Genomic DNA, 12,141 nt, shown 5'->3' with positions numbered 1-12,141 from the left:
AATTGAACTTGACATAATGACGATGAGATGACGATAATCATTAAAGTGAAATGCAGCTGTGTTGTGTATTTCATGAGCATAATGCAATCATATCAATCAAAGCCTCATCTATTTCCTCTTGTATGCCTGGTAAAGGGGAGCACATTGCAATTTTAAAATATTTTCACCATTTATTGGGCCATATTACAGGAGTATCTTTTAACTTTTTTGTAGCATTATGGAAAGGATATACTAAACACACACACACACACACTACATGGCCAAACGTATGTGGACTTCAAATTAGTGGGGCTACTTCAGCCGCACCCATTGCTAACAGGTGTATAAAATCAAGCATACAGCCGTGCAATCTCCATAGAATAAACACTGGCAGTAGAATGGGTCTTCCTGAAGTACTTCCTGAAGAATGGTGTGTAACTGCTTAGTTTGAACGAAAGACTGCACCCACACTGGCCGTTTTTGGATAATATTGAAGAACCCTGCTCTCTGACAAGGGTGTCCAATCTGCTCCGAAACGTATGGGTGAAGGTTTTTGTTTTGGCCCCGTGCTATGACACCTGATCAAATAAACTAACTAATCTCGGTCTTCATTCAAAATGTTGATAAGTAGAAACAGGTATCTTAGTGTCTCAGGTGTCTTTTGGAAAAGATAAGATACCCCTGCTCTATGTTATAACCATGCCAGATGCTAGGCACACTATATGTCTTAGGTCACGTGAACTTCATTTACCTCACCTAGTAGTTCCTTTTTAATTTATGTTTTACCATGTCTTAACCACCTCAGGATGAACTATTACATATTTCAGTTTTTCTATTATTATTTAGTATTTCATATGTGCAAATGGAAAAATGGCATTCTATTGTGTCTCTTGCCACTGAATTGTGTACTCCATACAACAAATGTAAAGCAAAATATCAACCAAACAGAAGATGTCATTCAATACTGATTTAACATTTATTACAAGCAAAAGGAAACAAATACTGGGAATTCTACAGTATCTGTTACTGAGAGAATTTTATTTTTACCAAATGATTTTATTTATTTTATTTTTTTTTTTTTTAAAGAAAAACAAATGGTAACAACCCTAATACTGGCTGAGTGTGGGACATTGAGTGAATACACAGGAGACGTGTCCTTTCCTGGAGAGTTGTGCAACCTGCCTCTCAGCCCCTCCCCCTCCCCCACCCCCCCCAACCCCCCCACCCCCCCCCGACCCCTCCCCCTCCATGTGATGTTGCCCAAGAGTGACAGTCTTCATAGAAATGGGAGAGCAAAACAGCGAATCTCCCATTGCTGTGGTGGAGGGGTCACTGGTTATTGTCCCACTCTGACCTAATCATCTCCGGCGCACAGGCTGAGCAGAGCCCGCTGGTAGTCTCCTTTAGTGTGCTCCTGGAAGAGGGGAGAGTGGTGAAGAACACAGCGTCAGTGCCTAAAGACCAAACAGCTCAGGCGACTGTTATGGTTACCTAACTTCCACTCCACCGTTCACAGCTGTGAGTGACAGCGAGTGACACACAAATTCTGATCGAGCTGAGCAAATTGCTTCATGCCACCTGCAACAATATTAATGTATAGTTTTTAACTGTTTTTTTCCATTTATTTTTCACCATAAGTCTGGGGAGGCATGCCTGCCCAAGGTAAATACGCATGACACCTCTGGTTAAAATTGTGTGTTTACTTTGTAGCTAGTGCGTGGGGAAAAATCCATTATGCAGGAATGTGACCTTTTCACTTGAACTCAGTGAAAATAAAATTGCTTATGTTGAGACCCTGGTTTCCTTAGAGATCAACTGGACACATGTTGCGACTTATTAATGTCAATCTTATGAATATGATTTCAAGTGTTATTTAACTGTATCTAACAAAAGGATGTTCAATTCATCCATCTCTGTATTAAATCAACCCAAGGTTTATCATCTGTCTTAGATTATGGTTTCTGTAGGTTATATCTGCTTCTCTACTAAGGCATCATTACTTTTTAATAAGTTATACTTGTTGTGAAATCAGATGATTATATGAAATGCACGCAGGGCTTCTGTCTAACAAGAATTGCTTAATTGATCAGTTGAAGTGAGTGGCCCTGTTTTGTAACAAGCATTGTGAGACACTCACTGCGATGGTCTGGTGCAGTGACTTTCCGTAATGCTTCTTAAACTCGGTACGGATCTTCATGAGGTCCACCTCGCAGCGAGATATCATGATCCTGGTCACCACCTTCTCCTTAGCACCTTTACTCTGAGCCAGAAAATGTAGGGGAGGAGAGAAAGACAGAGAGAGAAAGAGAAGGAACAACAACCCATGGTATTACACAGCGACCTCTGCCATCAGTGTTTCAACACTGTAAGTGCAGGTTAATGACCAGGTTAACAGCCTGTACAGCCCTAAGTGTTTAACAGCAGACAGACAGAGATACAGTCACAATGAACAAGATGCTTTATGGTCTGTGCATAATGCAGAGTAGACTTTGATTTGTTTGCTATACATTGTTCATTCCATTCCTTAGAAAGACAGTTTTTTCCAGTTCCATATGCATCTTTGTAAAACTAGTTTTACGAAAAAATTTGTTTTAAACTATCTACTTCTGTTCATTTCTGCTTAATTTTACAAAAGCAGACAGAAAACATGCTTGTTGTCAATGTACTTTTGATCTACATACAACTTTTTGGTCTGAACAGGATCTTAGTTCCGCTCCAATGCTTTGATGAGCTTTTCCCTACATCAAAATACGTTTTAAGAATAAAATGAGGATCGTTTGAAATTACCTTCATGGCATTGCATAATCTGGTCGCAAAGTACAGCTGTTTGTTTTCAAAGCAATCAACTGGAAGGAGAAACAGAAAAGAGAATTAAAAGAGGGAGAAACACGGACAGAGATGCAGAAAGAGAAAGGAGACAATTAGTATTGTTGTATTTTCTATGCATGATCCTTGGCAGTTCTCCATGTGTTTATTACAGAAATCAGGGATTCTGGGCAGGGGATATGGCTTTGTTCCAAATCATTATCTTTTTTGTGACCCTTGAACTTCATGATTGCTTCTCTTGCAACATATTGCAGTTATGTTCAACAATAAATGAATGAACTGCTAACAGGAACGAGGCAGGAAGAATTGGCCAGGCCTCCACTCAGCTCATTCAGTTTGAATCAGGGCATTGAGATTGAGGCATCCATTCAAAATGACGAAATGTTTTTGTCAGTCTTAACAGGGTGAGAGCGCTATCAAACTGCTACTGTTGCTTAAAAAGGAGACGTATGCACTGCACATGTGCACGCGTTAACACACATGCGTGCGCACACACGGACGCAAGCATGCGCACAAACACACACACGCACACGCACACACACACGTACGCGCACAAAGGAGCAGTACAGAATGTATCAAGTACAGACAGGACAGTCCTGTGTGATACTGCGACCATCTGGAGTACACATCTTTTTTAACGAAACCAGTAAAGTGGATAAGGTAAGATAAGTTAAGATAAAATTTATTCATCCCCAGGTGAGAAAATTTGGGTGTTACCGCAGCAGATATAACAACATATCACACATAGACATATAAGGGAAAGCATTCATAAAGTGCTTGTAGGATACAGTGAGAGAGTTTCAATACCTAGAGTAAGGAAGGATTTTTCCAGGTCCCCTTTCACTTCCTTGTGGATGCTCTCCTGCATGTTGTATGGGCTGTAGCTCTTGTACCTCTCAAACACTAGGGAAACACCAGACAGTCATAACGATCGCTTAAACAGTATTTTGCATTTTACTCATTCACACAAATAGTTTATTTTGAAGCAATTCAGTACTTGGCTGGAGGGTGTAACTGCAATGCCCTACCAAGGGCCTGATGCTTTCTGGCTGTGCTCTCTTGTCAGCTGTTTGAATGAACAGCTAGCAGCCTGCACTACCACTGTAGTGATGGATTAGAAGGATAGTATAAAAGGTCTAACCTCAACCTGCTGCTTCTCTAAGGCAGAGGACCACAAACGTGTTCAGCTCAACACCCTATAAAATGCTGATCTTCTCACTGAAGATCCCCAACTCTACAAAAAGTTAACATTTGATATCTTTCTACAGCACCCATAATTGGTCGAAATTCAATGGCATTTCAGTACATTGACACTTACACAATATACAGTAATACACACATAGTATACACCATCAAGTCATTCATATTATACACATGTAATCAAATACAATTATCATAATATTGCAAATGACATATAGATAATTTCTTATAAACCAGGTTCATTTTATCTCCGATTTAAAATGAAATTTATGAGAAATAAACTAATCTTTCTTTCAAAGGGAAATTTTTTTTCCTGGGATCACTCATTGTGATTCCAGTTTGGGAACATCCGTGATAATGGACTGCAATGCACCTTTCTGCAGGTGGGGGACGCTCCTCTCTGACATGATGGAGATCCACGTGGCCACATCAGTTCCTTTCCTCTTGACACCGGCTTCATATAGGGCCTGAAGGGAGTGGGCATATCAGGGCACGTGGGTGAGCGGCACAAGGGATTACAGCATGCAGATAACACTGTAGCAGTTCCAAAGGAGCCTATGGGACAGATATGGTTTATTGCTCCTCGCGTGCTAAAGGTATTGCCCCTAGCTCGGTATTTACGTCTTATCACATCAACGAGGTGCAGTAATAATATTTTACATGGTCACCAAGCATCAACAAACTACGCATCAATCTACAATTATGTTTGTATTGACTGTATATTTGCTTATGAAGTCAACTTATCTAGGATGACAACTTCAGACTCACTTTTGCATCCGCGTCAATCTTCTCATAGTCCACCATGCTGCCGGGCACTGCCCTCTTTGTCTGTGGAGGGAAGGATCCAGTGTAAGGTTAACACCGCAGTCCAGGAGGACGTGACTAAATGTGCCCATCTCTGTTCACCTGCCTACCTCACCTGTACAAGGGCCAGCAGCAGTTTGCAGAAGTCCCCGGAGGTGTCTCCAGCCACATCTTTCTCCAGGTCTTTCTTGAACACTGCAGAGCAGAAGCATGGATAATAATATAATATAATAAATGCCTGAAGACAGAAGTTTTTTCTGACTGAAGACATCGGCTGATGTTCTCGACTCACACTCCTTGTAGACTCGTTTGATCTCCACCAGTTCTTCATTGCTGCGAGAGCAGACGATTTCGATTAAACTTTCTTCATCAGTCCCTAAACCCTGTTGAGAGACATTTTATATATAATTTTATATGATATAGTGATACAATAACATCTGCAAAAATAATCCTGCCATGCTAATGATCAGAAACTTCTTTATTTTCATGTTCTACTTGAGGCCACTCAGAAATGTGCTTCCTCAGCCCTCCAGCAGAGGGCAGCAGAGATATTCTATAGCAGTGGTTCTCAACCTTTTTGCCCCCAAGACACCCCGTGTCCATGGAAAATATTCCAGGACCCCCCTCCCCCCTCAAGCTTATTCCAATTAACCCCATAAAAATTTGGCATTTTTGTAATACTCAAATATTTACAAAGCAAAATAACTATTTTTCCTTTTCCCCATTCATAGCAAAAAAATGATTAAAAAATGAGTCTACAGAAAGTAAAAAGGTAATATTTTATATACTATTAATTTCTTGCCTTGTATTATTTGTTTACCTAAATAATTACTCATGTCTTGATGTTTTGTTATTGAAGCTTTCAATAAAGTTCTATCATCTCAGCCCCCCCCCCCCCCCCCCCCCCCCCGGCCCCCCTGTTGAGAACCACTGTTATATAGTCTTCTCTTTGTACTGTGCATGGCCAATGAAGTCATCTTTCCCATTTTTGTGTCATGTGATAACTTAGCATTCAATACTTAAAATGAGCAATTCTGCACAGTCAGGGAATCAAGAGCATCCGTGTTCCTCACCTTCATAGAAGCCTTGAGCTCCGAGGCATCATACTGGGCGGTACTCTTCATCAGACCCAGAATCACAGTCTCCAGGGAGCCAGACAATGCCCCCTTCAGAGCTGTGATCATATCCTGTGATCAAAACAAAATTTGCAGCTCGGTCAAAACCAGATCCAGGGAACACACAGACTTTATGTCCCGCATTTTTTTCACACAAGGAATTCTCTCTCAGTGCAGTCTTGGCAAGGCATAATCTCATCAACCATAAATCCCAACACATACAGATTACAGATATATTCTTTATGGGATATTTAACCGTTGAATCAATCATGTAAAATATATTATGCAACGAGTCATTTAATAAGTGCTTTGCTTTTAAACATTAACAGTGTGCAAGTGTATGATGCTGTGGCATTCTAACCTTCTTAGCTCTCCTCTCATAGGCAAAGGCAATATCCCGTCTCTGAGAGTAGCTGCGTCTGGTTAAGATGTCGATGATGGTCTGCTCATCTACACCTGGGAATGATTATGTATCAGTCAGAGCTAACCTCAGAATCATCCCCTCTGGGGCAAAACAGCAGTACAGGCAGCCTTTCCAAACTATTCAGCACTGTTGTTACATTTAAGACAGAAGCAATTAAAGAAGAAATTCTGAAGAGCAGTTATTAAATCAAAAATGTCAAGGTCACAGTAAATTAACACTCGAAAACGTCAAGCTGGAACAGTGGAATTACATTCCAGCACCGCAACAAACCATGGTGGGTGACTGCGCACTGGGAAGCCCCACTGGCTATAATTAAGCGCAAGTGTTTTTCCTTTAAATTCAAGAAAATCTGCATGTCTGCATGGAAATTCTGCAAGCCTGTGGCCTGGACTAGGTCATTGGTAAGGGAAACCGCCCACTGCTGAGGTCTGAACACAGCCAGGAAGCTGACTCATGTGTCCCAGCTCCACTCAGGCAAGTCGGTTTCCAGTCGGACCTCAAAACATGGAAACAGCTGCAGTAAAAATTCCCTGAACACTTTAAACTGATTTAACTTCTTTAACCCATTAAATGTCCTGAACTTGTTTCACTTTAAATTAAACATCTGCACACGATTCTCCTTATCCTTTGTTCACTACATTCATATGACCATGCTCATCATTTTCCAGGATAAGGAAAAAAGATTTAAAAGTTAAAGGTGCAGTATGTAAGTTTGAAAATCAAGCAAGAGAAATCAAGAAAAAAAAAAAAAGCATTCCACCGCCTCCCCTCAGCTCTCCCTCCAAAGCCCCTCCCCCCAAACACATGCATGTGCAGTGCCTCACTGAGAACTGGAGAGAAAGGACATATCTGTGTGATTTGTTCAATCATAATCAGTCAGAAGTCGCTATGGCCAATTTCATAATTAATTTATTAATATCGGTCAGGATGTGAAGGAAATTTAACCAAATATAAACAAAAGGGTACACTTGCATACTAAACCTTTAAGGTCCATTGGAAGAATAACTGCATTAACTGTACAAATTACTATAAAAACTATATACAACATACTGTATATTACTGTATATAAGAATTGCTGTATTAACTGTACAGATTACTGTAAGTACTGTATACAACATACCGTATATTCCTGTATACAAAAATACTGTAAATATACAGAATTACTGTAAAATACATGCACTTTTGGCTCAAAGTTATCATAATAATCTGAATCCAGTGAGTGCTTGGTAGAGCTGTGATTCACGGACAGCCACATATTTCTGTCTTACCCTTTGTTTTTATAGCAGTCTCGATTCTGGCAGCATCTTTTTCAGGATCAAAGTCAGCAAAGGGAACCACAGTCGGGTATTTGGGCTCACTTTCCTGTGAGATTAAGAGGTTTCAACACCGAGGGCACAGTCAAAGGGTAGAACATCACAAAACATTTCAGGGAATACAGTGTGAAGTCCAGATATTATTTAAAATACAGACTCCACTTCCCATCAAACCCTTTGCACAATGTTCATTGAACCATTCACCTCGTATTCATATTAAAAAAATGGGCAGAGGGGGCATTTTACCTGTCATTTTGTGACATCTACTTATTTATACAAACAGAAAAGGTTGAGAAATTGTTGGGACCTTTTTGTGACATTGCTCATCTTTGTTTCAATTCGACACTAATAGCATATCTATTAAATGGAAATATACATCTAAGATAGAACTACTGCGATGTGCTGTGTGGGGCCCTACCGCCTACCACCCCCTGGTGGTCATTTGTCACAACAGATTGCCATTGCATCCGTGGATGGCTTCAGACTACATTGTATGGGGTTGCTACGGTATGTATTAAGCATCAGTTGAACTTCTAGGATACCATTTGTGTATTTCTGATGTGTTTGTTTAGCCATGTGTGTTTGTTTACTCATGGGTGGGACCATTTGGGAGGAGTTCAGCGCTGAGGTGGAGACCACGCCCATACAATCCTGAGGTTTTTCTCAATACGGATTTTATGCCGGATTTGGAACTATTTGGTGTCATTACAGTTATTGACATTACTTTGAATAGATATTTTGTGGATGTGATAATTTATGGCTATTTCAACTATTTTCAGCCACTTTTACAATCCCTTTAAGTACTTTTGCTCCCAAAATTTGCCAAATGCCAAATGTCTTACTTCTTAGTTTTCATTATGAACTTTTAATTAGTTTTGTTTGTTTTCTTTTTTATTGCAGCCTTTCTTGAGTGCAAGTCATTGCAATACTTTGTTCAGCATTTTCTTTTCCTTCTTGTCATTTTCAGTTTCAAGCACAGCAACCTTAGCATACGGCAAGGCACTTCACAAATGAATGATACATTTATACACGGGTCCTATGAGACTGGGCTTGTCCTGAGCTCATCCATCTGCAGAGGGGTGTAACTTTTCAACACAAGAGTCAGACAAACAGCTCCAGTGTCCAGCTATGCAAGCACTGTGTGAAAGTTTAATCATGTGGAAGAATGAAGCAGCTGTGACTGCAGGCTACTCACCCCACCAAAATTCAGGGTAAGTTGGCCCAAGAATTCAGATACCAATGCCATTATGACCTTCATGTAAAGAGAAAAAAGGGGGAAAAAAAGCTTTAGATAAGCAGGCAATATAGACCGACAGTGTTTGTTAGGCTCCATGACAACCAAATCTGTGATTTTGAATCCTGTTATGAAGCATAATTGCCATTACGCAACTTTGGCAATGTTCTCATGCCTCTTTCATTATTTAGATTTGAGTGAGATAACATTAAGGGGGGAAATATGCCAAGGTTTAAACGATTAATCAATAACGATGCTTACAGTGTAGCCAGTGTGATTCTGTGAGGAAATTGAACAGGGAATGTATTTAGCTTGACATAGAACAAATGTGTTAAATTTTACACTGACCCAAAAGCTGATGTGTGCTTGATTAATTTGTCATTTTTTGTGAAGGTGATATAGCAATAGTTATCATTATCATTTTCATTATCAATATCATTTTCACCCAGGAAACCCAATAATGTAAAGTTACAGTAAGCATTGATTTCATGTAAAATCTTAATTATAAGCAGAACCAGTTTTGTTTTTAAGAGTACAGCCTTGGTCTTGTAGGTAGAGTTTAAGCATAGGCTTGCTGATTCCTGATTTAGCAAAAGCTTAAAATAAATTATATAAAAAAACATTAGTATTGCTGAAAGTGTTCACTACCACCAAGCGACCATCTAAGACGGTTTCCCGAGAAACGAGGAACAACCACACCCTCATATGCCCAATATAGAAAGCATGATGAATAGCACATGAATCACATGTCCCGTACTATCAGCGGCATGAAGGAACCACATACTGCGTCTATAATTTTCTTCATTTTTCCAATACACCATTGCGTAAAAAGGCAATGATTAGAGATTAGCAACAGCCAGTGATTGCGTTCCAAAACCAAACATCAATAAACAACTAAAGCACTGCAATTATGCAGAGCTCCACAAAGCCTTTGATGAGACTTGGTGGATGGTATAATTTTAAATAAACTGTCTGGTTAGAACTCACACAGACTCGTTGCTCAGACAACACCCAGGAACTCAAAAAAATAAAAAATAAAAATCAGGGCCACTCCAAAGAATGGTGCGACATCCAATTATCACCCTCACACAGATATCAGCTTCTTTTCAAACAGGGAATCAATTAGGACAGTTGAATAACTGGATTACATTTGAAAAATCACAGGGCAAATCTGTACACTTTGCACAAACATATTGGTTATTTGTATGGAAATGTTGCAGGACCCAGAGAAGTCCTTTCACCATTGCTGACCTCATTGTAAATAGCATAACTACACTTCCAGCTGCATTCCAACTTAGCAATACTGCTCTGAGGCAAATTGTTCAATCCTAAAGCAATCCCCAAACTGACCCACACCTTTAACTTCAGTAAGTCCTCAACAAGTGCCATAGCAAGATAAAGTAGGGTTCAGACTTACCTCAGTTAAGTGAGACAGTTCCTGCACAGGGTAACTTTGTGCTGTGAGGATAGGAGGTGGGTGTGGTGTTTAAATACCAGAGACAGTATGCCAGCATGCTTTGTGTTCCAGACCACACCCCTGCACACAGCGGCCCCTTCAGTCTCAGTCTCCACCCACTGCAGCAAGGCCAGTGTGTTCTTATATACCCTCTGCAAAATCTTTCTTACAGAGGAACCACTTGGGAATAATGATGGATCATTGGACCCCAGATCATGTTGCAGATGGACAGAATGATTCAGCAGGAATAAATCTGCGGTCTACTTATGCTAACTTTGCTAACACCAGGAACGTTCGGTGTTAATTTTTAACAGAAATTGGGACAGCGCCATGTTAATGCAGTTGGACCCTGGCATGGACTAAAGAAGCATCGCAGGGGAGAACAATGGGCCAACTGAGTCTCTCTTGGGGATTAATTCCTTCTGAATGACTGATACAAGACCTCACATTTCCTTTTTTTGAAAGGCCATTTTAGGAGTCTGCATACAAGAACTTAACTGAAAAATAGCCCCTGGGTCTCACACATTAATTGAACACCATGTGATGCTAAGGAATAGCACAGGACAACACACAACAAGCCCATTCAGCTGGCTGAGAGGGGTGGAGTGCTGCTGGGTTTCTCACTGTGTGATGGGGCAAATGTCATTAAAGGGACCTCTTCCCAGAAGGGTATGATCTCTTCACCGTGGAGTCCAAATGATCCTAACTGAACACCCAGCCTCCACACACGGTCAAACCACAGCAGGAGACATGACCCCTGGCCTGGGTCCTCTCCACCAACAACTCCTGCATTTCCTAAGGTAAATCACAAAATTAGCAGGGAAGCATACTTTTGTTTTGATGCTACAAGATGCTATAGCATATCAGACACTCGGCATCAATTTCGAATTTAAAACAATAACACCACGCAGGTCCTATACCTTGTTTTTAAAATCCGTGTTTGTCATGCCGTTTGCGGTATTTTAATGAGACACTATAACCAAAGATTTCCTATCAAATGTGAAGCAATTATTTTGACCGTTGTGGCATGGCTCGGTTTGTGGGAGTTCAGGGCAATCGAAGGACCACGCCCACTGGTTAAGTGGGCACACGCACCTGGAGTGTATTACCAATTAGTCCGGCTATTTAAAGAGTGCTCTTTCCTCAGGAGGTGGCTGTGACCGGGGAAATCCTAGCTTGAGAAAGAAACAGCTGCACCAACGAGGAGCTGGAAAGCTGCAGTGGGCTGCTTGTTTGATTTGTCTGCTATTTTAGTTTGTTGTGTTCCTTTGTCGTTTTTACCTGGATCCCGTAAAGGTGAAGGGCAAAGACGTTTTGTTTTGTTTCCGTTCTAAAGGATCACTCTCTCTCTCTCTCTCTCTCTACTAAGCATTTAAATAAAGTTCCGGAATTCCCGCATCTCCCTGGGTCCAACTCTTCTGTCAACAAAAGCGGTGTGTCGCAATCCCAGATATCAGTGCACATTCAAACTGAAAATAAAATGTTAACATAAAAAATCTACTAATCTGGTCTCTCCACCATAGCCTCTCAGACCAAAACTGTGCTGCATATACCTTCCTCATGTCAAGCACTCATAATGTGTGTGAGGGGTCTCATGATCCAAGGATGGTAAAGTCATGCAAAGCATTATAAGCTTGTCATTACCATCAACCAACCCTCTCCTATGTAACAGGGGTCTTTGTCTCCATCAAACCCTGAACCCTGAACCCTGAAACAAACTTAAAACCTCAGTTTGCATTATGAAATCCCAAGTATGAATGAGAGATTGCATGTTTGGGTTTGTGTTGTTC

At 40.7% G+C, this 12,141-nt stretch overlaps 1 protein-coding gene across 2 annotated transcripts; it reads right to left on the bottom strand.

Annotated features, from left to right (window-relative positions):
• Positions 1 to 1,212: 1,212 nt before the first annotated feature.
• On the bottom strand, positions 1,213 to 10,463 carry LOC118227851 (annexin A2-A-like). Of its 2 annotated transcripts, none has more exons than XM_035418817.1 (13): positions 10,313 to 10,463; positions 8,857 to 8,913; positions 7,617 to 7,710; positions 6,286 to 6,380; positions 5,883 to 5,996; positions 5,102 to 5,192; positions 4,925 to 5,004; positions 4,774 to 4,833; positions 4,379 to 4,472; positions 3,613 to 3,708; positions 2,767 to 2,825; positions 2,117 to 2,239; positions 1,213 to 1,393 (listed from the first exon to the last, which is right to left on the bottom strand). In XM_035418817.1, exons 2-13 carry the CDS (start codon positions 8,905 to 8,907, stop codon positions 1,334 to 1,336), a joined length of 1,017 nt encoding a protein of 338 aa, XP_035274708.1. In that variant the 5' UTR covers positions 8,908 to 8,913; positions 10,313 to 10,463; the 3' UTR covers positions 1,213 to 1,333. The 2 variants fall into 2 exon arrangements, with proteins under 2 accessions (XP_035274708.1, XP_035274709.1); XM_035418818.1 differs by lacking the exon at positions 10,313 to 10,463 and adding an exon at positions 9,883 to 9,913.
• Positions 10,464 to 12,141: the final 1,678 nt, after the last annotated feature.

The sequence above is a fragment of the Anguilla anguilla genome, chromosome 5 (genome assembly GCF_013347855.1).
Source record: "Anguilla anguilla isolate fAngAng1 chromosome 5, fAngAng1.pri, whole genome shotgun sequence".
NCBI classification, from domain to species: domain Eukaryota; kingdom Metazoa; phylum Chordata; class Actinopteri; order Anguilliformes; family Anguillidae; genus Anguilla; species Anguilla anguilla.
Note: the sequence above shows the minus strand (reverse complement) of the source record. Positions and strands in the feature narration are given on the sequence as shown.

What these genes read in the sequence shown, in the direction of transcription:
- LOC118227851 (XM_035418817.1), bottom strand. Translation starts at nt 8,907, where the DNA reads ATGGCATTGGTATCTGAATTCTTGGGCCAACTTACCCTGAATTTTGGT. An exon ending in AGATTGACGCGGATGCAAAA is followed by an intron (nt 4,473 to 4,773) that starts GTGAGTCTGAAG and finishes CACTCCCTTCAG; the next exon opens with GCCCTATATGAAGCCGGTGT. An exon ending in CGTCCCCCACCTGCAGAAAG is followed by an intron (nt 3,709 to 4,378) that starts GTGCATTGCAGT and finishes GTGTTTCCCTAG; the next exon opens with TGTTTGAGAGGTACAAGAGC.